Source organism: Desmodus rotundus, chromosome 5 (genome assembly GCF_022682495.2).
Source record: "Desmodus rotundus isolate HL8 chromosome 5, HLdesRot8A.1, whole genome shotgun sequence".
Taxonomy (NCBI): domain Eukaryota; kingdom Metazoa; phylum Chordata; class Mammalia; order Chiroptera; family Phyllostomidae; genus Desmodus; species Desmodus rotundus.
In genome coordinates this window covers 74820559-74844738 of record NC_071391.1, presented here as the reverse complement: position 1 = coordinate 74844738, position 24180 = coordinate 74820559, and the positions used below count along the sequence as shown (strand labels likewise).

The 24180-nt window shown below is 37.8% G+C and overlaps 2 protein-coding genes across 3 annotated transcripts in view; one reads left to right on the top strand and one right to left on the bottom strand.

Annotated features, from left to right (window-relative positions):
- The window catches only part of PDGFD (platelet derived growth factor D), a 245528-nt gene that overhangs the window by 100009 nt on the left and 121339 nt on the right, over positions 1-24180 (top strand). The window lies entirely within an intron of this gene.
- On the bottom strand, positions 21964-23140 carry DDI1 (DNA damage inducible 1 homolog 1). The gene has a single exon (XM_024570913.3). The coding sequence runs from the start codon at positions 23138-23140 to the stop codon at positions 21989-21991; it is 1152 nt and encodes a 383-aa protein (XP_024426681.1). The 3' UTR covers positions 21964-21988.

Here is a 24180-nt window from a genome sequence, read left to right as displayed (position 1 = left end):
AGGGGGAGGCTGCTTGAAAGTCTTGAAGAGTTGTTTGTACTTTCTCGGGCTGACAAGGTCACAGAAGAGAAAAACAATGTAGAGCATGTAGGAAACTGCTATCAAGTGGAAATTTTTATAACACAAATTGGAAAAACAATTAGAGAACTACATTTTAATTAACTGATTTTAAAAATATAGTCAGCCTGCTGTACCTGTGGATTTCTGCATTTGATTATTCAAGCAACTGTGGATCAAAATTATTCGGGGGAAAAAAAAACATAGGAAGTTCCAGAAAGCAAAACTTAAATCTTCCATGTGCAGAGCACCACACTGAATCCGCAGGAATGAAGTGAGGGTAGGCATGGAATGTAGCCTATAGCCTATAAGCACATATAGGGTATATGCAAATATTAAGTCATTTTACATAAGGGGCTTGAACATCTGTGGGATTGGGTGTTTGTAGTGGGAATGGAACCAATCCCCCTTGATACCCAGGGATGACTCTATAACCACATTGTAACAATGTGAAGCTAAAACTTAATGGGCTCTTTTCACCTGGGAGAGTGAGAGAGGTGTTTCACTGTAAAAGAGGTACTTTGTGCTTAATTGATCAAAACAATGGATAATAAAGTATGTTTAAGAATTACATGGGAATGATAATGCTGATAGTTATTTTTTAATTTTTTAAGTAAAAGATATATACATAGATTGTAGTTGTTTAGAAATGTGTAGGATTAGTATTCGCTCAGGAATGTCATATATTTTCAAGAACCACACCTGGGTCAATAAAACTTCAGAAAAACAAATACTACTTTATAGCTACTCTGAAACTCCCTAGCTCCAAATGCTGTTTGTCTTTGAAATAATTTTAGGCATATTTGTTGATGTATAACTTATACACAGTGAAATGTACCATTCTTTGGTGTACAGGCTAAGTTTTGACAAAGACAAGCATTTGTGTAGCCATCACCACAATCAAGATACAAAAAGATTTTATCACCTGCAAAAATTGGGGGAAGATTCTCTGTAATCAATCCCCTCCCAATCCCATGTACTGAAACTTATTGGTATGTTTTCTGTCTTTACAGTTTTGCCTTTTCATGAATGTCCTATAAGTGGAAGATGCAGTATATAGCCTTGTGTGTCTGGATTCTTTCACATAGTATGTGCTTTGCTGATGCGTCCATGTGGTTGCACATGCCTATGGTTCATCAATTTTACTGCTGAGTGGCTTTCTGTTGTATGGAGATTCTATGATTTGTTTATCCATGCAAATGCCCATGAGCCTTTGGGTATTTCCAGCTTTTGGCCACTATGGTTAAAACTTCTATGAACTATGATGTCATTTTTGGCATAAATACCTACTAGTGTGGTATGAATATGTTTAACTTTATATGAAAACTCCCAAACTATTTTCCAAAGTGTCTGCTCCTTTCTGTCTTCCTAGCAACAATGTACGAGAGTTCTCGATGTTCCACAGCTTTGTCAGCACTCAGCGTTGTCAGTTCTTGCTGTTGTATGCTTTTAGCCGTTCTAGTAGATGTGTCTTGATATATCAGTTGTGGTTGTATTTGCATTTCCCCAGTGACTGGTAATGTTGGACGTCTTTTCATGTGTGTGTGTAAGAACCATTCATATCTCTTCTTTGGTAAACTGTCTCTTCTAATCTTTTGACCTTCTAGTAATGGATTAGGTTTTTTTCCTATCATTAAATTGTAAAAAAAATTAATGCATATATTTGGATATCTATCAGATACATTTTATAAATAATTTCTCTCAGTCTAAGATTTTCTAGTTTCTTAAATTGTTTTTTGGAGATTTTCTAGTTGGATGAGGTTCAACTTTCTATCATTTTTTTCTTTTATGGTTCATACTTTTTAGTATCATATGAAGAAATCTTGCCTGATCTCTGTCAGTAAGTCCTTTGATTGTCTTTTTCTGTAAGTTTTATAGGCTTTATACTTAGGCCGATGATCACTTTTGAGGTTTGCGTTTGTGTGTATGCTGCACGTGGATGCCTTATCGTTCCAGTATTATTGTTGAAGAGACAAGTTTTCCTTCATTGGGCTACTGCGATGCCTTTGTTTAAAATCTACTGACCGTATATGCGTGGGATTCTTGCTGGGCTCTGTTGTGTTTCATGGATGAACACCACAGTGCTAACACCAAATAATGCTGATTATCACAGCTTTGTAATAAGTCTTGAAATTAGGTATTGTGAAATTTCAAATGTTGTCTTTCCCTTTTCAAACCATTTAGTTATTTTAAGACCTTTGTTTTAGGCAGAATCAGATTGTCAATTTTTACAAAACAAATTTCTCCTGGATTTTTATTAAGATTGCTTTGATTCTATATATCAAATTATGAACAATTGACAGCTTAATGGTACTGGGTTTTCCAGTCCATCTTCCTTCATTTCTTATCAGGGTTGTACAGTTTTCTGCATATTTTGCACATATTTTATTAGATTCATCCATGAGAACTTCATGTTTTCTGATGATGCTGAAAATTTTAAAATTCAGTTTCCAAATGACCATTACTAGTACATTAAAAATATAGTCAATTTTTGTATGACATATTTTTAAACATTTAATTAAAATTGAAATATGGAAGTAAATGGTTGTTTTAAAAAGAAACTTTAGATCTGTATAGTCAGTGAAGGTCACTCTCCTTCACCTCCCTTTTCCTTGTTGAAATGTTATATTAATTTCCTAGTTCTACTGTAACAAATTACCACAACCTTGTTGATTTAAAACAACAGAAATCTATTCACTCCGAGCTCTGGAGACCAGGGGTCCAAAATCAAAGTGCCGAATGGTTGTTCCTGTCCGAGGCTCAGGAAAGTTCTGTCCCATGCCTTTTTCCCAGAATCTGGGGGCTCCCAACAATCCTTGGCACTCCTTAGCTTGTAGCTACATCTCTCCATCATCTGCTTCTGTCTTCCCATGGCCTTCCTCCCTGGGTCTCTGCGTCCCAGAAGTCCCTCTCCTTTCTCTTGCAAGGATACCCTCTGTCTTTAATTATATCTGCAAAGGCCTTGTGTCCAAATAAGGCCACATTCGTAGCTACCCGGGGTTAGGACTTGAACATGCCTCCTGTACACTAATCCACCCAAAACAAATGTCCTTCAAAGATGTGTGCAAATAGAGATGTGTGCAAATGTCATGTATAACACAAGTAAAGAATATGGAAAGGACACAACTTGGATATATAATGGATTTACATTTGTACATCACCTTGTATGTATACGGATTATTCTGTCCCTCTTTGCAGTCTACATTTATAAAATCTTTTTTGTTTAACAGATTTTATCTAGCAAAACTAACAATCAATTTTAGAGTTTTAGGGTTTTTATTAATTTTATATCCATAGTATATATTTATATTTTAACTCTGAGGTGGGGTGAATATTCTGGCTCTGCTTGTTGATTCTTGTTTTTTATTAGGTATGTTTATTTTAAAAGCCAAAAAAAAAGAAATTTAAATGAGAAGTAAAAATTAGTTTTAGTGTTTTTATGTGTGTATTTGGTATTCTTTACTCTCATATGAAGGGAGCACGTCCAAATGAAGAGAGCAGAGTGGAGAAATACTATTTCCATGGCAACAGTTCTATTATGCTTGTGCTTCAGTAGTCATTGCTATAACACATTGGAGCACTGTAGTTGGTACCTCCAAAGGACTCAAATTAAGGAAACAACACATCGATATCTATTATGTCACTTTATCTAAAATTCTGGAAAGGCTTTCCAAGTAAAAAGTCAAACTGATCACATTAATAATGTATTTCAAGTGTATTTGAGATTTTAAGAATAATAAAGTTCCAGTGTATTTTACCGGTGTCTTAATTTTTCACATAATTGTTTTTTTACTATTACTACTAAGAATTAGTAGTATTACTACTAAAAATTAGTAATAATATTACTACTAAAATTAGTAATAATATTACTACTATTTCTTACTAAGAATTACTGTTATTACTTACTACTAAGTAATTGATATTACTTAGTACCTTACTACTAAGATATTATTACTAAGATATTATTATTACTTACCACATGGCTTCTAGCTAAGTGCCAGACACTGTGTAACTATTTTAATATATTGTTTCTATTTCTCATACTACACTTGAGTTAGACACATTATTATATGTCTATAATTATAAGTTTCATTTACAGATAAGGAAGCTAAAGCTCAAGAAATCAAGAGACTTTGTTCATTTATTCCTACAACAAGTATTTATTATCCCATTCTCTGCTAAATGCCAAACATACAATAATGAATACAAATGAGCTAAAAACTGACAGGTAGGATTCAAACCCACATCTGTGTGACTTTAAGATCTATGTTCTTTCTGATAAATACCGCTTAATCAGATTCTCTGCTTGCCAGTTTCTTTCTGTGTGTGTGTAGTGTATATAAATATTTATGTATTAAATATTATGTTACATACATTAATTTTGTCAGGTTCTTATAATAATCCTTTTAAATGAATTGCTATGTTATGCTACAGTGGAGTAGCACTTCCTTTTTCCTGTCAAAAAATTTGCTTTTCAACATATATGGCAATTTCATAAAAGTTATTGGTAGTAACAGGTACTTTGTATTAAAATTTTTAAATTAAAATAACTTTGATATGCCACATGCCATTTGTATAATGTTTCCTAAGTGATAGCTATTATTGTTCTTAGTTTAAAGGTGAGAAGTTGGGCTCAGCAATGTTAAGGTACTTGCTGCACCTGCGGCCTGGCCCTCCTCTTGCCTAAGACATTTCTCTGCCTGTGCCTTCTATGTCATCTCCTCTCCAGGACTGGTACCTGGTACCACTCCTTTCTTCCCTGTCTCTAACCTTTACTGGCGACTTCTTTTTCGGCATTTCAACCTACTCAAGAATCTCCCATCTAATAACAAGTAAACACTCTCCCTTTGTTCTCCTATTCCCTCCAGCTAGCACTTGTTTCCCTTGCTCTGAAACTAAACATTTTGAAAACATTCTCTGCATTAGCTGTCATTACTTTCTCCTCTGCTGTTTATTCCTCACCATCTTAGTTTTGTCTGCTCCCTTTTTACTCAGAGTCCCTTCCCCTGAAAGACTGTGCCAATCTGATGTTACTAATGAGACCTCATTGCCCATGTGTTTAATTCTAATAGGATTGAATAATGTTTCTTACCCTTTTCTCATAAGTGTGTTTGTGTTGCCTGCTCAAGACTTTTGCCTCTTTTCTTGTTATGGTTATGCCCTTTTAAAAAAAAACTATCACATGTTTAATGGGCAAAATAGATTACTTCATCACTCTTGGACCAACATTAGGTAAAATTAAGTAGTTAAAACACCATCACTGGTAAAGATCAACAGTGTGTGTGAATGAGAAGAACATTGAACAGCCAAACTGTGAAAGTTCCTGTGCAAATAGGTAGCTGTCATTTTATCATAACTTTACTTCCCAGAAGCACACACCTTTCTTCCTCCTTTCCAGTAATCCTTCCCCAACAGCCAAACCCAGGTATGAGGAAAACACACAGTCCGTGGAGGGTAGTGTTTGCTGCTGCAGTGTTCGAAGCATTTGGTGGTGTTGGGATGATGGGCGTGGTGGGCTTCCAGCCGTTTGAGCTTGTGAAAAGCCTCCTGCCTCCTCTTTTGGTGTGGCCTCTTTTGCTTCTTCCATAATTCACAAATCTCCTACCGTCATAAATGTCTCTGTTCTTCCTCTTGCTGCTCTGTAAATCTCCTTTATCTCTGGAGTGTAGCCAAGTATCATCGTAACCAGGACTGCCCAGAACCCTCGGGAGATCGGGGCATTCTTCCCTCCAGTTTTATAGATTCATCAAATTTTACACCGAACGTGTGTTGTTTTGTGTCTCAGCATCATATTTGGGTAGATTTTTCTGAATTACAGAAGTGTTTATAAAATCCTATTCTGTTGAATATATGTGCTTCTTGTCCTGTGCCTTTTACTACAGAGTATGCTCTAAATAACTGATTTGTCCCCCAAAAGTTTATTTTTATGTAGATGCAAATTGGTTTCCATAAATGACTGCAATTACATTAAAAATATAAATAAATTATCTTCAATGTATAACCAGTTAAGCTATTTAGCACATTTCATAGGGACAGTATACAGGTCTGGATCATTTTTGTGATAAGCTAATTATGTTATAGACCCTCTTTGGGCCACTATCAATTTCTGCAGGAATGAATTGCCATCTCACTTCAGTGAGCAAATGAAATGATCACAGTATTTAAAATACACATTCATAAAAGACGGGCACAAGCAAAGAGTTAAATTTCAGTTATTTTGCATAATGTTTTTGTCCAAATATAAGACAGAACAAAATAATGTCTCCTCAGAGAAAAATTTATATGTCGTAAATGGTCTCTCGGCTCCTTAGTATTCTTTCTGAAAACTCCTGCCATATTAAAAGGGCCTATTTTTTTCCTCTAGGGTATCATTACAAAATCAAGTTAGATTGCTATTCTAATTCAGTTCAATTGACTGAGGTTCTTAAAAAGAGTTCACCATTTCAGTTTCATAATAAGAATGTATTTATTCAATTAAATCATAAGAATATAAATCAAATCATAGGAAAAGTATGACTTAAGATCGCTGCATGGAAAGTCACCAATATTCTGTTTCATAAATTATTTTACTGGCTCTGAGAATTAAATAAAAACAGAAATTCTGTTCTAGATATAGTAAGAAGATCCCAGAAGATGGATATGTAGATTAAAAAAGGAAGGAGGAAGAGCATCTCTGACTTTTTCTACAGCCTTTTCAAGATATTTCTTTTTCTTTTTCTTTTTCTTTAAATTTTTCCTTTTTGTTGACTGTATTGGAGTGACACTGGTTAAGAAAGCAGGCAGGTTTCAGGAGCACAATTCTGCATCACATCATCTGTACATGGTATTGTGTGCTCATGGCCCCGAGGCAAGTCCCTTCTATCACCGCTTACCCTCCCTTTATCCTCTTCTACCTCCATCCCTTCCCTCCCCCTGGCAGTCACCACAGTGTTGTCAGTGTCCATGAGTTTTTTCATCTCTTTTTTTATTCTTTTTTTGCTCAATCCCTCCACCTAGGAACTTTTGTCTTTGTTTTATTTGAGTTTATGTTCAGCTTATTTCCTTACATTACAAAAGATTATTTGTTCAATACTTATTTTCTTAAATGCCCATCAAAAGCAGAGAGATAAATGAAGCCATAATAATTTCACATTTTATTACATTAAATAAATAACAAATATTCATGTGGATCACACAGTCTCTCAAAGGCCTAATTTTCCTTCCTGAAGCGAAAACCACAGTGGAAGGAAGCAACAAAGCAAACAGACATCACACAAGAAAGCAAAACCACCGTCGAGGCTGGGTGACAAGCCCCTGCTGTGCACGGTAGCTGTCCAGATGAAACTGGAGAGTCCCCCGTAGATGACTTCATCATTGTCAGGCAGTATAAATGGACACCCTGTCTGAACCTCCACATGGTATTGCTTAACAGGAATTGTCTTTCTGCAGCCTACTCAGGATGTTTCCTACCAGTGCAACCTCTGGTGGAAGTCTCTCTGATTCCTACTGCAATTCACCTGCAGGCATTTTCTAGCGTTTTCTGAGCACCTTGTACATCTGAGCTGGGGATTCCAAGTTTCCAGCTCATCAGTGATTACTGCGTGTTTACTATATCTCATTAGTAAAGATATAAATGTCACTTAAGAAGTAAAGAAGGACTTTCTAAAGGTAACATTTTCCGTTTCATGAATGATTCCTGGTAGTAAAATTAATAAAATAAACTCTTTTTTATTCTTCTTAAGAGTTGTATTAATCAGGATAGTTTTGCTGAATTTCTGTTTGGTTCTCCTTACTGTTGTCACTCAGAAACAGGAGGGAGGTGTATGCCATGCTTCGACATTGACATTGATATTCAAAAGCACGTAAGCTTCACCCTTGAGCTTTTTATTCAGAAATAAGAAGGAAGGAGGTACTGATACGTACTTCAAGGTGGATGAGCCTGAGTAAATGAAACCAGACACCAAAGGTCACTTACTGTGTGAGTCTGTTTAAATGCAATATCCAGAACACATAAACCTTAGAGACAAAACACTGATTGGTCGTTGCCAGAGGCTGGGAGGGGTGGAAAGGTGAAGCCACTGCTTCGTGTGCACAGGGCTTCCTTTTGGAGTGATGAAAATGTTTGAAACTAGATAGATTGATGGTTGCACCACATTGTGACTGTATTAATTGCCACCAAATTGCTAAAAGTTGTTAATTTTACGTTGTATGTGTTTTACCTCAAAAAATGTACCAAAATGTTTAATTTTTTGAAAAGTCAGAAAAAGGCACATTGGTTATTTGTGTGTTTTTACTATATTTGATTACATTCTACAGATGAAACAGTAGTGTATATATAATATCTGACAGGCATTTTTATTCAATAAATAACAAAACTATTTGAGAACTGTGTAGTTACTGATTTTTTTAGAAATTAGTATTCTACTGATTAAGATTTTTCACCTAGAATTTTCCCTCTCTGTCTGAGTTATCTCATTACGTAATTAATTGCCTGCCTTGAATTTTACATCTTCCCAGGAAGCTCTGTATTTTTTTTTCTAAAGTTATTACTGTGATGTTGGAAATTTGCACTTGGGCTAACTGCCACAGTAGAATCATTTGAAAAGCCATTCACACGCTGGTTTTCTCTTGCACACCATTCATGAAGGTGTCAACCAGAAAGGTCACTACCCGCAATGCCTGCAGCATCCCGCTGATCATTCAAGTAGAATTTGGTATATCGCCCTTAATAATTGTCCTGTCCTTCTCCACTAATTCTCAGTTCATGTTGGGGGCCTTACGGTCCATACAATTAAGATTAAATTTTGTCATTTCATGGTAGTGAGATGTTATCTAATGCTACACTGGCAATACATGAGCACCACACTTGCTTTGCTACTCTCCGGTGCTATTGCTGGCAGCACTTCTATTTAATTATTATGATAGTTAATGACAATGGTTTCCATAATAATGAGGGCTGATTTTTCATTCCTGGATCACCTTGTTCTAGCTCTTTCTTTTCCTGGCTGTAATCTGTGGACTGTTTCGCTGCTCATTAGTACCTCTAAAGCGTAAAGAAATAACAAGGGCAAACTCAACTTCTGTTCATTTTATGCAGTTAGCCACCTATTTTCAGTCTAGGGACAAGTGTACGAATTGATAACTGAATTAAATGGATGCACTGCTTATCTCTCTGTGTGAGGTAGCTTCCCCTGACATCAACACCTAAAGTTGCTAGTAGAGTCTTAGACTTAGGAGGGTGTTTGGTGTGATCCTCTGTCCAGTGTTTCTCTCCAGAGGTGGGGACTGCGGGAGCTTGGGAGGAACTGTCATTTGTCTTACAGGATCATTCCATATACTGAGGAACATGGAGCACCCCCAGTCCTGGAGTTCTAAATGCCAGTGGGCTCCAGGACAACCCAAAGTACCCCACGCACTTCTGGGTGCCACCAATGGTGCAGAGCAAAACCTTCTCACATTACTTGTGGAAACTGAGGCCCAGACAGGTGTGCTTAAAGGCAGCTGCTCAGTAAGTGGCAAAATTGGTGCTGGAACCAAAATATCCACTTTCTTTGTCCACTTTCTAGCATAGCTAGTTTCATTTAAAATACTTAAGCTTGATTCTTAAGTGGACCCCCAGTACTGGTCTGAAATTCAATTACCTTTCCTACTTGATTTACTTTCTTATGCTGTAATGTGTCTTTTTTATACTTTTTCTTTACTCCTCAGTTCTTCAACATTCCCTGTCTTCATCTCACTCAAAGCTGGTGCTTTTGCTTCTTATTTCACTATGAAACTAGAAGGCGGAGGAAAACTGGCTCATCTTCACACCGTCAGATCTGCCAGTCTACCTGCATTTACACCCTGGTGCTCTGTGGGCCTTGCTGTTACAAGCAATGGACCCTTCCTAAGGCCCAATTCTTCCCTCATTCCCACGACTGTGCCTCTTCAGTTACCCTTGTTCTCTCTTGTTTCTTCAGTCCCTCCCTCCCACTGGCTCATTCTCATCAGCGTATGAACATACTGAACTCTCTGCTTTCATAGTAAGAGAAATGCCTCCATCTGCTATGGTGTTTCTCCACTTCCCTGACAGCATTCTTTCCTGGGAGAGGTGTCAGTACTTGCTTTCTCCACTTCTTTCACTCCAATCAATTCCTCAGCTCCTCAGACTAAGTTCTTGTTCCCCAGCCACAAAGTCACTCTTGTCAAAGTTACCAACAACCTCCACCCTTGTTTCTATTTCCCTCATATCTCATTGGTTACTTTTTCTGAGGCTCCTTTGCTGGTTCCTTCTCCTCCGATCAGCCTGTACATACAGCACCTTTTAAGGGTCTCATCCTCAGCCCTTCTATTTTTAACAAAGCAATCAGAGAAAGCTTTAAAAAATAAATCAAATGTCTCTCCCTTCCTCGAAACCCTTAAATGACTTCTCATAACACTCACAATGAAATCCAAGCCATTTACTTATAACTACAAAGCCTTGCATAATCTTCCTCCTTCGAGATTGCTCCTTCACTCTACCCTAAGCACTGACCGTCTTACTCTTCCTTGACGCTCTTAATTTGTTGCATTTCAGGGTCTTTTGCACAGGTTGTTCCTTCTGAAATGGTCTCTGCCCAGATCTTCTCGGGAGTTCCTCTCTCTCACCATCCAAGTTTCTTCTCAAATATCATCTCCTCTGAGAGACCTTTCTTGAGTATCTAAAGTAGTATCTCTCTTCCTCCATCATTTTCTATTTCCTTATAGTGTTCCACTCATCCATAAAATATGTCTCTACTTGACATTATATGGATATTTATTTACTGTTAGTGAGAGGTGATATAATAGAATGATTAAGCACATAAAATGTGGATCCCAAATTGCTGGATGCAGCTGCTTACTAGCCCCATGACCTTGGACTACTTACTGACTGTCTCTGTTCCTCAGTGTCCTAACCTTTGAAATGGGGACACTGTTTAATTCTGATAGAGTGCTATAAAGATGAAATGAGTTAAAATGTATAGCATGCTTATAATAAATGATTCACCTAGTAAGTGCTATGTAAATGATTAGGTAGTATCCTTATTATTTTTTATCACTATTTGAACCTTCCACTGGAAAATAAACTTCAAGTGGACAACTACTTTGACATTCTTGTGTACCATTCTTTTTCTAACTCCTGAGACAATAATAGTGCCTGGTGTGTTGTTGGCTCTGAAACTGTAGTTATTGAATGAACGAATGAGTAATTTGTCACTGGACTTATGTCTCAGCATACTTTCAAATTATATTTGTGTGGCTTCCAAACAATAACTTTGAGAGTGGCCTTTATCAGTGAAAAGGTTTGACTTAGAATGCTTGTAAAAGAAGACATTGTGCTTATTATCAAGAGGATTTTGGAAGCCTTCAGTATAGGTTGGCTGTGCTGAGACCCTTCCACTCACATGGGCACCATGGAGAGAACAAGAAGGTATGAAATGTTTAGGGTGAACTGGGAGGGAGAACAGTGGTAAGTTAAAAGATCTAGCTCTGTTTATTCAAGGGAAAATATAGCAGAAAAATGAAAGAATGGCAATTAGAATTTGGGTTCTACTGTTTAGCTTTAACTATTTGTTCCTCTAACTTTTTCCATGTTATTGAGAAATGTTTCCCTTAACATTTTCTACTTAGAGTTGTGCTAATTGGCCAGATTCCTCTGGGTCAGTACATTACCCGCAAGATGAAGACACGTTATCCTAGGAATATTGCTTTTGAATGCCTATATTTTTTTTAGAGTGTCAAGTTATTAAAATATGTCCAAATATAGCATAGAAAGTGTTTCTATAAAAATATAGATTTTTATTGATGAGATACTGCACATAGCGTCCCGGCATCTCTGTAGTTTTCAAAAAATGTTTATTTATTTGTATCTTGGTAGACTAAAATAAGTCAGCTACTTTGTATCGAATATATGGCAAATTTATATTAGCAATATGTTAGAATCATTTTGACCAACTCTAAATGAACATAATGCATTTAATCTGACCAATCAACTTCACCAATTCTTCATAGCAGCTCAAGTGAAGAATCCTGAATCATTAACCCATTCTCTGAATTTTCTGTAAGACTTAAACACCCATTTAGTTGGCTGTCCAGCTCGCAGACCTTCAGAAAACTATGGAAAGGTATGATACAAATGAAAATTTGAAACTTCCACATGTGCCTTTATAACATTTAGCTACAACTTGAAATGTGTTTGGAATGCTTTTAAAAGGAGAAAAAAATTAAAATATATTACCATTGTTATTCAAATTTTTGCTAAATCACTTAAATTAAAAATTAAAAATTAAAAAACAATTTAACCAGAATCACTGAGAGCAGTTGGATAGCACAGAAAGGATTTTGCATTTTTCATAAATTTTAAACCTCATTCTTAATTATTGAACACAGATAAAAAGAACAAGCCCAGTTTTAGTTTCTTGTGTTAATGAAGACACTTTCAGACCAGACTTGAAAGTCATTGTAAATGAGACTCTGAGTGGAGGCCTTGCCATCTGGGGACATAAGCTCCTATGGCTGATGGCACATCAGTGAGATTGTTTTCTGTGGATTCCTGCTTTGGAGAACAAGTGATGAGAGCTGGCAGCATTTGAACAGAGAATACCTTTGTTTCTGTTTTACTCTAACTGTCCATCTGTTGCTTTAACCTTATGTAATTATTTCTGATAGGATGAAGCTCATAGCACTGGCTCCAGTATAGTTATGTAAAAGTTTCTTATATCATTTAATTATAAATTCTTAATGAGGTAGTCTACAAGTAAAGTTATTAAACAGTGAATTGACAACCTGGCTCAACTGATAACCCAAGCTGCCTTGCATATGTTTCTGATATTCCACTGATGCCATCAACTTGTCTGTGCTGCCATTCCCTGATTCAATGAAAGCTAACCCCTGTCACAGGGTTCCCTGTCCTTCCAGCGGCAAAGGGAAAGCTCTCATGTTGCCATTTTGCTCTCTGCCAAAATATTTAGTGCACTGGACATAGTGGCTGGCTTATTTTTTCTTAGGACCTTCTCAGGCCTCTGCTTCCGTCATAAGCTGGTTATATATTCTTCTCCTTCCCTCCCAGCCCCTGATTCTGTACAGCTTTCCACTGAAGAATCGTGGTATTTCCGTGTTTCTTTGACTCCTCAACCATCTATTCAGCAAAGCTGCTTCTTCTAGGCATCCTCTGCAGTCTCTCAACTCAACTATCAAAAGCCTCTCCCCGCATGCAGTCCTACCTTACATTCTTTTCATTGCCCCTTGACCTTCAGATAGCTCCATGACAACAGAAAATAAATGTGAAGGCAGCATCGTTACTTATTTGTGTTTCTTTCTGAAGTTGCTGGTCCTTTGTTAAACATTCTCTTAAAAACTCAAAACCCAGGATTTACTTTGAGACTTAAATTTAGTCCATAACTATGGTTATAACAAATATATAAGTGGTATAACTTTGTTTTATCAATTTTCAGAATAATCTAAGTGCACAAATAATTGAAATATTTATTTTTAGTACTCTGTGAGCCCATTCTCTAATGTCAATTTCTACTCCATTTTTAAACATACATATATATATTCATTCCACTTTCAAGGATTCTTGAAAATTAAAGCAGTTTTTGTTAAAATCAGTTCTATGGTGGATTTTCTTGAAAAAAACTATAGGATTCTCTCATCATTTTAGCATTTCTTTTATGTGGGTGCTCACAACACACCTATGTGTTTTAAATTAAAAATCCACTTATAGATTAGCTTTCTTACAGTATTTTAATGATTAACTTTCCATCCCAGAAATACTTGATGAATGAGTTTAAATGAAACTTGCTCTCCTATACAAAATAGGACATTCTACTACCAACAGTGCGACATACATTGATAACATGAATCATTGATCATTCAGGCCTATTTACAGCTTTTTGGAGGTGCCCACAGCATATCCCCATGTTTCAAATTAAAAATCACTTCTCCAGGGTGAGAGGCTCATTGCCCAGAGCACAGATGAAAGAATGCTGCAGCTTTTTATCTGATTAACTTTTCCCCTGAATTCTAATCTCCTTACTTACACTTTTCTTCTCCTTATAAAAAGGGTTGGTTTAAAATGGAATTTAAGACAGTCTGTTAGGGTACAAACCCACCGTCTTCTCAGACTGCTGACCATCTGAAAAAAGCACCCATAAAGACTCAAAACAAATTCACTTGTAACACTTATAGGGTTGACCAAATGTTCTGTTTGCCTGGAACTGATGGAGTTGCCAGGACACTGGGCTATCAGTTTTGAAACCAGGACAGTCCGAGGCAACTAGGATTATTTGACCACTGCATATACTATTTAAATCATGCTAGAAATGGGACAGTTGACAGATTTACCAGATTAAAGGAAGGCTAAGAATTTATTTCTTGGGTCACTTAGATTTAGATCTACACATGTAAGTACCAGTCGCATTGTTAACTCACAACATATTTGTTCTAATTATACAAAGATCATCTTCCTGTCTAGATATGATTTACTTTTACCTCACATATTTTACATAAAAATTAAGTTAAATAAAAAGTCACCCTTTCATTATGTCAATTTATTAAGGTAGATCTTTGTCCATTTATTCATTCACATAACTCATTTATTGAACAGATATTATTGGCCTCAAATAAAATAGTAAAGACTAATGATATTATAAATAAGATTATGATCACTGCAGAAAATCTCAGCACTTATTAGATTTTTGTTAGTAATTGTGAGCCCCATTCTAGATCTTCCAAATGCCCAAACATTTATGTAATTCCCATCTGGTTGGTATTTTATTGTTCATGAGAACTCATGTTCTTTTTTATTTTCCTGGAGTTCAAGTATATAACAAATATTCCATCAAATAGACTCATCTCCAGTAGTGAATTTCTTCTGCCTGTATTGCTGGTTGTTCATCTATAGTGTAGGCCCCAAGCCCTTTCCATTCACTTCGTGAGGGAAGTATTTGTTCACAGCTGCCGACTCATGCATCAAGATTAAGCCCACAATAGGGAACAACTTGAGCCCTGTGTCACTGGGTCAAGGCAGAAACAGACCACAAACTTTACCTTGAAGTTTGGCTTGAGAATATGCCATATGCTAACTGTCTGATTTGGTTAGTTGAGTCATCCCAAGGTGACCTTGAATGACTCATCTTTGAGAAGGTGACAGATTCTCCACCATGCCCAGCTGCAGCTCAAAGTACCAGTTGAACTCCAGAAAACCATTGCTGCATTGAGGAAATCCAGCACCTAAAACAGTGCCCGCCATACTGTAGGTGCTCAATGAAGTTCTGTCCAGTGGATTATATGGTGTAGGGTTGTAGTTAGCATCTCAGATGGGAAGCAGCAGTTCATTTGAACCCTGAACTCATATTTTGTAGTATTTCATGATTCAGCATCAAAGTCAATATTTCTGAATTATTTACTTTGTATTTTTTCAAGTTCCTCTAACTTGACTTTTATGGTAAGTTGTTTAAGGCAGACTATAACTTACATTTCCTTGTCTCTCTGAATGACATAATGCAATTATAAGACTCTTGAAAAAAGTATATTGAATTATTATTGACATGGATGAATGCAAAACACTGATGTTTTCTGACTGATAGACTTACTGAATTCCTAGATATGACATGAGTTTGGAAGGAGGACTATGTGAATTAATGTAATTTTAAATTAATTTTCCTCTGCATCTCAAGGGGTCTTCTGTAGTAAAGTGCTGGTAGAGTAAGAGTTTTACTTTTTAAAATTTGTAGTGTTTTTTAAAAATATACTTTATTAATTATCCTATTACAGTTGTCCCATGTTTTTCTCCTCTTTACTCCCCTCTGCCCTGTACCCCCCCACCAGCATTTCCCCCCCCTTAGTTCATGTCCATGAGTCATACATGTAAGTTCTTCAGTTTCTCCATTTCCCATACTATTCTTAACCTCCCCCTGTCTATTTTGTACCTATCATTTATGCTTCTCATTCCTTGTATCTTTCCCACTGATAACCCTCCATGTCATCTCTTTTTCTGTGAATCTGTTTCTGTTCTAGTTGATTGCTTAGTTTGTTTTCATTTTTATTTTTTTAGGTTCAATTGTTGATAGTTGTGAGTTTGTCATCATTTTACTGTTCATAGTTTTGATCTTCTTCCTTTTCTTAAATAAGTCCCCTTAACATTTCATATAATTAGGTCTTGGTGATGATGAATTCCTTTAACTTGACCTTATCTGGGAAGCACTTTATCTGCCCTTCCACTCTAAATGATAGCTTTGCTGGATAGAGTAATCTTGAATGTAGGTCCTTGCCTTTCATGACTTGGAATACTTCTTTCCAGCCCCTGCTTGCCTGCAAAGTTTCTTTTGGGAAATCAGCTAATAGTCTTATGGGAACTCCTTTGTAGGTACCTGTCTCCTTTTCTCTTGCTGCTTTTAAGATTCTCTCCTTATCTTTAGTCTTGGGTAATGTAATTATTATGTGCCTTGGTGTGTGCTTCCTTGAGTGCAAATTTTTTGGGACTCTCTGTGCCTCTTGGACTTCCTGGAAGTCTATTTCTTTTGCCAAATTAGGGAAGTTTTCCTTCATTATGTTTTCAAATAAGTTTTCCATTTCTTATTCTTCCTCTTTTCCATCTGGTACCCCTATGATTCAGACATTGGAACGTTTAAAGTTGCCCTGGGGGTTCCTAAGCCTCTCCTTGTTTTTTTGAATTTTTGTTTTTTCATTATGTTCTGGTTAAATGTTTATTTCTTCCTTCTGCTCCAAACTCTTGATTTGAGTCCTGGTTTCCCTCCCTTCACTGTTGGTTCCCTGTACCTTTTCCTTTATTTCACTTAATATAGCCTTCACTTTTTCCTCTATTTTGCAACCATACTCAACCATTTCTGTGAGCATCCTGATTACCAGTGTTTTGAATTCTGCATCTAATAGGCTGGTTATGTCTTCATCGCTTAGTTCTATTTTTGAGTTTTGATCTGTTCTTTCATTTGGGCCATATTTCTTTGTCTAGGCACACCTGTTATATAGTAAGGGGCAGAGCCTTAGGTGTTCACCAGGATGGAACAACCCACATTCATGCATTGTGGCACTGTATGTGTGGGAGGGGTCTGAGAGGGAACAATCCTGCTTACTCGGCTCTCCACTGGCTTTTAGTCACTTCCTCCTCTACCCAAACAAATTGGGCCCTTCTGGTGCTGATTCCCAGTGCTGGGAGGGTGGGCAATTTTGTGTATGTTCTGGGACCCTGTGGGTCTCTCCAAAGAACTCTCCTGTAAGGCTGGGAGTTTCTCCTGCTGCCTCAACCCTCACAGGTTTTTTCAGTCAGAGGTTTTGAGGCTTTATTTCCCTGCCCTGGAACCCTGGGTTGTGTGGTCTGTCTCACTCCCCAATTGTTCCTCCTGGTTTATCTGCACACAAAGGTGGGATCTCCCACTCTGCCAGCCACCACCTTGCTCACCTGGGTCCTCCAGCTGCCACCTTTCCACAAGTCCTCTCCATCCCAGCTGCCTGTCTTTGCCCCTCCTACTGATCTGGATGAATGTTTCTTCTTTAACTCCTTGGTTGTCAGACTTCCATACAGTGCGATGTTCTGGCAGTTCTGGTTATCTTTTAACTTTGTTGTTGTCGTCCCTCTTTTGGTTTTGCAAGGAATCAAAGTATATCTACCTATGCCTCCCTCTTGGCCGGAAGTCCAGAGTAAGAATTTTAGAATGATAATTGATACTATAGGGTAAAAATTTGATAAATGTGATTATTTTACCTGGAATCTGCTTATTTGGCTCATTGTTTACTTTATTTGTAAACAACATCAATATATCAATTAGCAGAAGGAAAATATACACTTCACCTTCATCTGGAGCAGGCCCATATTGCCTCCTATGAACTTTAACATAGGAGGAAGTTGTCTTATGACCTTTCAAATATGTTCTTAAAATAAGCCTTAATGCTTAGAAATATAGGAAGTCTGAATTCAAAAAAATTATTCTCAAAAAGAGAGAGTGAAAACACACTCTCTCTTTTTGAGAAAGTAATAGTCAGAACACATTTACTGTAGTAATAAGAAACAAAGCCACTCACCCCCAGGTGTTCCCATCTCAACAGCCTGTTCAATGGACCCTGTGAAAAAGACACAGAAGTCCCAGCAAGGCTGCAAATCCCAATTTTCTGAAAAAGGACCCTTAGAAATTTTGAGATTCTAATAGGGGGACCCAGACATGCAAACAAATTGGAGTTCAAAAACAAGTTTGACTCAGGGTCTCATGTGAATTTTTTTTTTAATTTATTTTTGAATAACTTGCCTGTGATGCATAAAGCATTGTGGAATGGTAGTCAGTCCTTAATCTCAGCCCAGGCCCCACCCACTTTATAAAACAACACTTAAACCAAGACAGTTAGCTAAAAGCAACCCATATTTCTAGGTTTCTTTTTTCTCCGATTTTCCTCTACTTCTTTTTACCATTTTTCCTCTTTAGTTTTCCAAGCTACTGTTAACATCAAAGAATGGTAGCATTGATTAATATCTTCACCAACAGTGTCCTGGTTTAAATCCCAGATTACTCCCCAATTATTTACTCAAGTGTTTCTCTGTGGAATGTTGGATGTCAGCAAATGGCAGTGTTCTCTTTAAAAGGCAACATTTTGTACTTGCAGTGAAGATGAATTCATCTATGCAGACATTCATTTGCCTTTTTCTTTTCAGAGGAGTGGATTATCCCCTAGAAAAAGATCAATTTTATGACCCCATATTTTAAGAAGGAAGATTAGATGCTCTCCTAATCTCACACAACATCAGTCTTCTTGCGGAATTGAAACAGAATACATTAACATAGTTTTGAAATGCATGTTTATCAACAATAGTGACTTTCTTTTAGGTAAGTTGGGTATTTAAATGGGCATTAAGTGAAACCAAGGGTTTGATGGATTTTTAAAATGGCTCGTTATTTTAAATAGGTTAGGTCTATTTCATCATGTGGTTTACTTTATCATGATTTCTAATGGGAAAAAAAGAAATTAATATTTGTTCATCATATTCCAGTTGGCTAATTTCTGATAGCAGATACTTATAAATTGTGTATTAGCAACCTAAACTCTAAGAGGAGAGAATGTCTCTTTGTTTTTTCCAGCATCAATAATGGTTATTTTAGACATATTAGAAGTACATTTTACTGGCTTATTATTTTAGAAATAACCTCCAAATTAAAATTCATTCCTTCATTTGCATGTATTACTAATGTCATGTCCACACTGTTTTTTTCTTAGTTGATTACAAGATTTTCTCTTACCTCTACCAGGTTGAAATCACCTTGAGGTCTAGAACTGGAACTGACACACTTCATTTCTGCTTGTAAAGACCTGGCTCAGTGCTTACTTCATGCGTGTTCAATAAGTAATTGTTGAGTGGATTCTGATTACTGTTATCCACTGTCATTTTTACTGATAGTATATTGGCAGTTTCCATAAAATAAAATTCTGTAACAATTTTTCACCAGTCACAAGAATTAAAATGTGTCTGGTAAAAAAAGACAACAAAGTGAAAAGAACTTGGCATTTGAAATCAGAAAGACTTGAATTGGTCAACCTGGTAGGTCAGTCAGTGTTTTCAAACTGTGGATCAGGACACGTTGGTGGGATACAAGTGGGATACCTGATTGGCAGAGTTTTATTTAAAAAGCATAATTTTTCAAAGAACCATACTAGGGAAGGATAGAACATGTTATGTTATTTTTGTTTGTTTGTTTCAGAGATACACCCGTGTGTGTGTGCGCACACATGTGTGTGTGTGATGTGAAACTGAGTCACAATCTACAGTGTAGACTGTTGTCAAAAGAAAAGTTAAAAAAAACACTAATCTAGTGGGTATTTCAATGTTTTATAACAACTCTGAGCCTTAATTTCCCATCTATAAAATGTAGCTAATGATAACTATTTTGAAGATCTATTCTGAGGATTAATGGTACTAATATATGAAGTACATTTATAGCATACTTATTCCAGTAGAAGATGCTAAGGATTTTGCATATTTTTATCTGTGAAGGAATCCATGCATTTACCAAATCAGTTCCCATTAATTCATAAACATTTACAATTGCTTATTCCTTACTTTTCTCTGAACTTTTTCTTCCTTTTGTTAATTGCATTTGTCCTGAGTGCTTGCTTAATTAGAAGCAAAAGTAGAAAGGGTGTTTCCATTGGTCATTTTTAGCAATTCTTCTTGCTGTAAGCCTGGAGGCAAATGCAGACAAGGTTGGGGAATGTGAAAATAGGAAAACCTGCAAGGAAGAAGAAAACTGGGAGGTGAGCTGATGCACGGGGAAAAAGTGACTTTTCAGGAAGATTATTAATCTCACCAAGAAGCAGATCAAGAAAGGGATATGGTGATTCTAGGGGAAGTTTGTTTTGTTTTCTGTAGACTTTGAGAATGTTTTGAGTGGCTTTAGATCTTTTTGACAAAATGGAAAACTTTAGAGATACTGTAGCTCATAATATAATCTTTGCACCTGAAAATGGCTCTCCTCTGTAAAACAATTTAGACAAGAAATCTGAGTTAGATAATATGACCTGATTTGCCTAAATGATAGAGAGCTGAAATCAGAACATGCATTTCTTGACTTTGAGTCCATGACTCTTCTCATACCAGTGTTGATGGATTATTGTCCCGAAAGATTTTCTCTGCGTCTGACAGCCTCGGGCAGCTGAACCTTTTCTTGCACATGTTTTAGCCATGCATTGCAGCTAAGCTAGGATCTGTCCTTTCCCACTAGCATTGCAGAGTAGCTTTGCCAGGTGGATCATAGGGCTGAAAGAAGCCTTAGAGATCTTCTCATTCAGAAGTTTTCAAATGTTATTTTAAGAGTGAAAACATTTCTTCAAACAAAATTTATGTGGCAGCTTAATTTATATAGAAGTTTTTTTAACAATCTATTTAAAATGAGTATTAAGGGAACTGGAGCAGTGTCTACCCTACCTCCTCCTCCCACCACAACAAAACCACTCGGCTCCTAAGAAGCACCATAATTTTTAAAAATCTACTGGATTCCCTTTGTTTCATAACCAAGGTTTCTTTGAATTCAAGAGAAAGAAAAAAATATTTTAGGCTATCCTAGAAGAAAAATCTACTCTCTCAAAAATGGCAAAAATAGTCTTTGGAGCGGATTGCAGTGAGCAAGACTCCAGAGGAGTCCAGGGGAAGGTGTAAACCATGAGGGGATGGGCCCTGCTGCTGCCCAAAACGGACATTTATTAAGTATTAATCAACTTGAGAGTGTAATTGACCCACTATTTCTAATAACTTTCCCAAAGAACACACACTCTGTGAAAATAGACATATTTCTCTGATATAAATAACTGCTAGAGCTGATTTGAAATACTTTTGTGTAGATGCCTTGTGGGGTCTGCAACGGTGGTTTCTTTCAGCAAATTCTGCAAAATAGCAATTGGTCTGGACAAGCTGCCCTAGAATCTGATGGAACGGTGTCTCTAAAGTATAGATGTCGAACTCATTTTCACTGGGGGCCACATCAGCCTCGTGATTGCCTTCAAAGGACAGAAATAATTTTAGGGCTATATAAATGTAACTAGTCCTTAACAGTTAAGGAGTTGGAATTACATTCAGCCCTTTGAAGGCAACCTTGAGGCTGATGTGGCCCCCCGTGAAAATGAGTTTGACACCCCTGCAAAGGAAGAGGGTGCTTTTTCTTTTATTGATTATTTGCAAATCAGTTGGAGCCTCCACTGCCTCCTTAGAATGAGGTTCAAAGATCTATGATGAGGGAAAAGAAAGCAGGGCCCAAATCAGGCAATCACGATTTATGTAGGTACAGATTGCAAACTTGATCCCAAAGCCAGGTTTAGTTGTTACTGATGTTTTTAATGGTTACATTGCCAGTGAGCTCATGGCTTATAATTTTCCAGAACCTAGATTCCCTCAAGTTGGTGGCTTATTCATGACCTGTTTCAATGCTTTTTTCATCCTGAATCAGTGACCGAATTTTTAATAGTGTCTGCTGTCCTTGCCTGAAGACTCTTCTTGCCCAGTACCACCTACCAGCTTAGCACACGGGGGCAACTCTCCCTCCGGAAGAAAGTGAGTCTGTGTGCCAGTGGTGCCGATCACCAGCACATTTTTCTTTAAGTCGATGCAACACTGGTGTCTCTTGAGCACATCTAGCCCTAGAAGCATATCCATGGGCTGCTCCTCGAGGATAGAGAAAGAGCATTGTAAGAAATCACCCTCGATTTGAATCTGAGCTAGATGAACTCGGCCCATGATTCTCTGTGTGCCCACTCCTTTAGCAACCCCAGCCCATCTTCGGTCCACCAGACGGATTATATTACATCTCTCAGCACAGGCTCGACTCATAATAGTCATCTGAGCACCTGAGTCAACAAAAGCCTTCAGAGGATGTCCATTCACTTTGCAGTTGATATAGAGCATGGCCACTTGTCCAAAACTCTCTGGAGCCACTTCTATCGCTATATTCATGTTTTCCTCTATGTTCTGCTGCCGGATTTCTTCTTCTATTTTGGCCTGAGCTTCCAAATCGCATGGGTCAGCACGGTAGAGGTGAAGCCTCTCTTGCTCTCTCAGGGCTCTTTCCCTTTGCTGATCCATCAGGACCTGAGAAAATGTCTCAAGGTTTCCACTGAGCAGGGCTCCTGCCAAGGGAGGATTGCGTACCTGCAGCAGAGACAGATCATGGGGATTGGAGAGCAGCATGCTTCGAATCAAGGCAGGGCTTCCCAGACCTTGAGCAGATGTCATCTCTCCAGAGTCTAGGCCATGGGACTGCCGGGATGACTGTGTCCGCTGCTGCTGCTGCCAGGAGCTGGACGTCCCAGGCATGGCGATCCCATTGAAATCTACCAGAGGCAGGCTTGATGAGCGATCCGAAGGCCGAGGTTCCACATTCTCCTTCTGGAGTAAAACAACCACATCGCCGTCTTTGAGGCCATAGGAGCCCAGAGAAGAGTGGTCATCAGCGAGGAGCCTCTCCATGTAGAAAATCTGGATCTCCTCAGCAGGGATGCCAGACTCAAGCTCACAGAGGACTCGGAAATCGCGGAGCTCAAAGTCAGGGCGGACCCGGAGGGAGAAAGTTAGCTCGGAGAGGTCCCTCTGAACACAGTACACAGTGACCAGCATGGCACGGGCCCAGGGGGGCCATGCGAGCAGAGGGCATCGATTGTTCACTGGCTGGCCGGAGCTGGTCTCTGCTGGTGACTCAGCAGCTCCTCAGACTGGGTGCCTTGGCTTAGATTCATCTACCTCTCAAAGAGGCTCAGCCACTCACCAGCCTGGAGACTGCCTGCCAGCCTCAGTGCCCACTGCCTGGCGCCATGGAACCTTGAGGTAACATGCTGTGTTCCAAAGTGCATTTGTATGTGTGCTGTTTGGAACTGAGAATGTCCATTTCCATAGAAACAAAGTTACTTAAGTCCATTAGTTTCCAGGGCCAGCAGTTTAAAGCCTATTAAACCCCACAATATGAAAAAGACTTCAACTCTTCCTAAACGTCATCAGTCCATACTCTGTACTTATGAGTCTGCTTCTGTTTTGTTTGTTTCTTTATTGTGTTCTTTAACACCACATATGAATGAAATCTTACGGTACTTGTCTTTCTCTGACTGACTTCACTGAGCTTAATACCCTCTAGGTCCATTCATGCTGTTGCAAATAGTAAAATTCTATTCTTTTTAATGGCTAGGTAATATTTCATTGTATATATGTTCCACAGTTCTTTCATCCCTTGTCTATTGATGGGAAATTGTAAATAACACTGCAGTGATCATAGGGTCACATCTATTTCAAATTGGTATTTGGGTTTCTTCAGATACAAACCAAGAAGTGGAATCACTATGTCATAAGACAGGTCCATTTTTAAATTTGGGGGGAACCTCAGTGCCATTTTTCACAGTGGCTGCACCAGTCTGCAGTCTCACCAACAGTACAGGAGGGTTCGCTTTGGGATGAAAGCATTTTTATAGAATAGAGGTTTTTTTGGCAAAGCAAGAATTCCTGGTTCATGTCCAAAGAAGGTGTTTTTATTTATGTAACCATTGCCTTTCCTGAAACTGAACATAATGCAATGTGTTTTATTATCTTGCTGTAGTTCTTTACTTCCGGTAGCATTCTGTACTTATGTGCTTTTTACTCATTTACTCTACTGAGAACACATAAAGGAA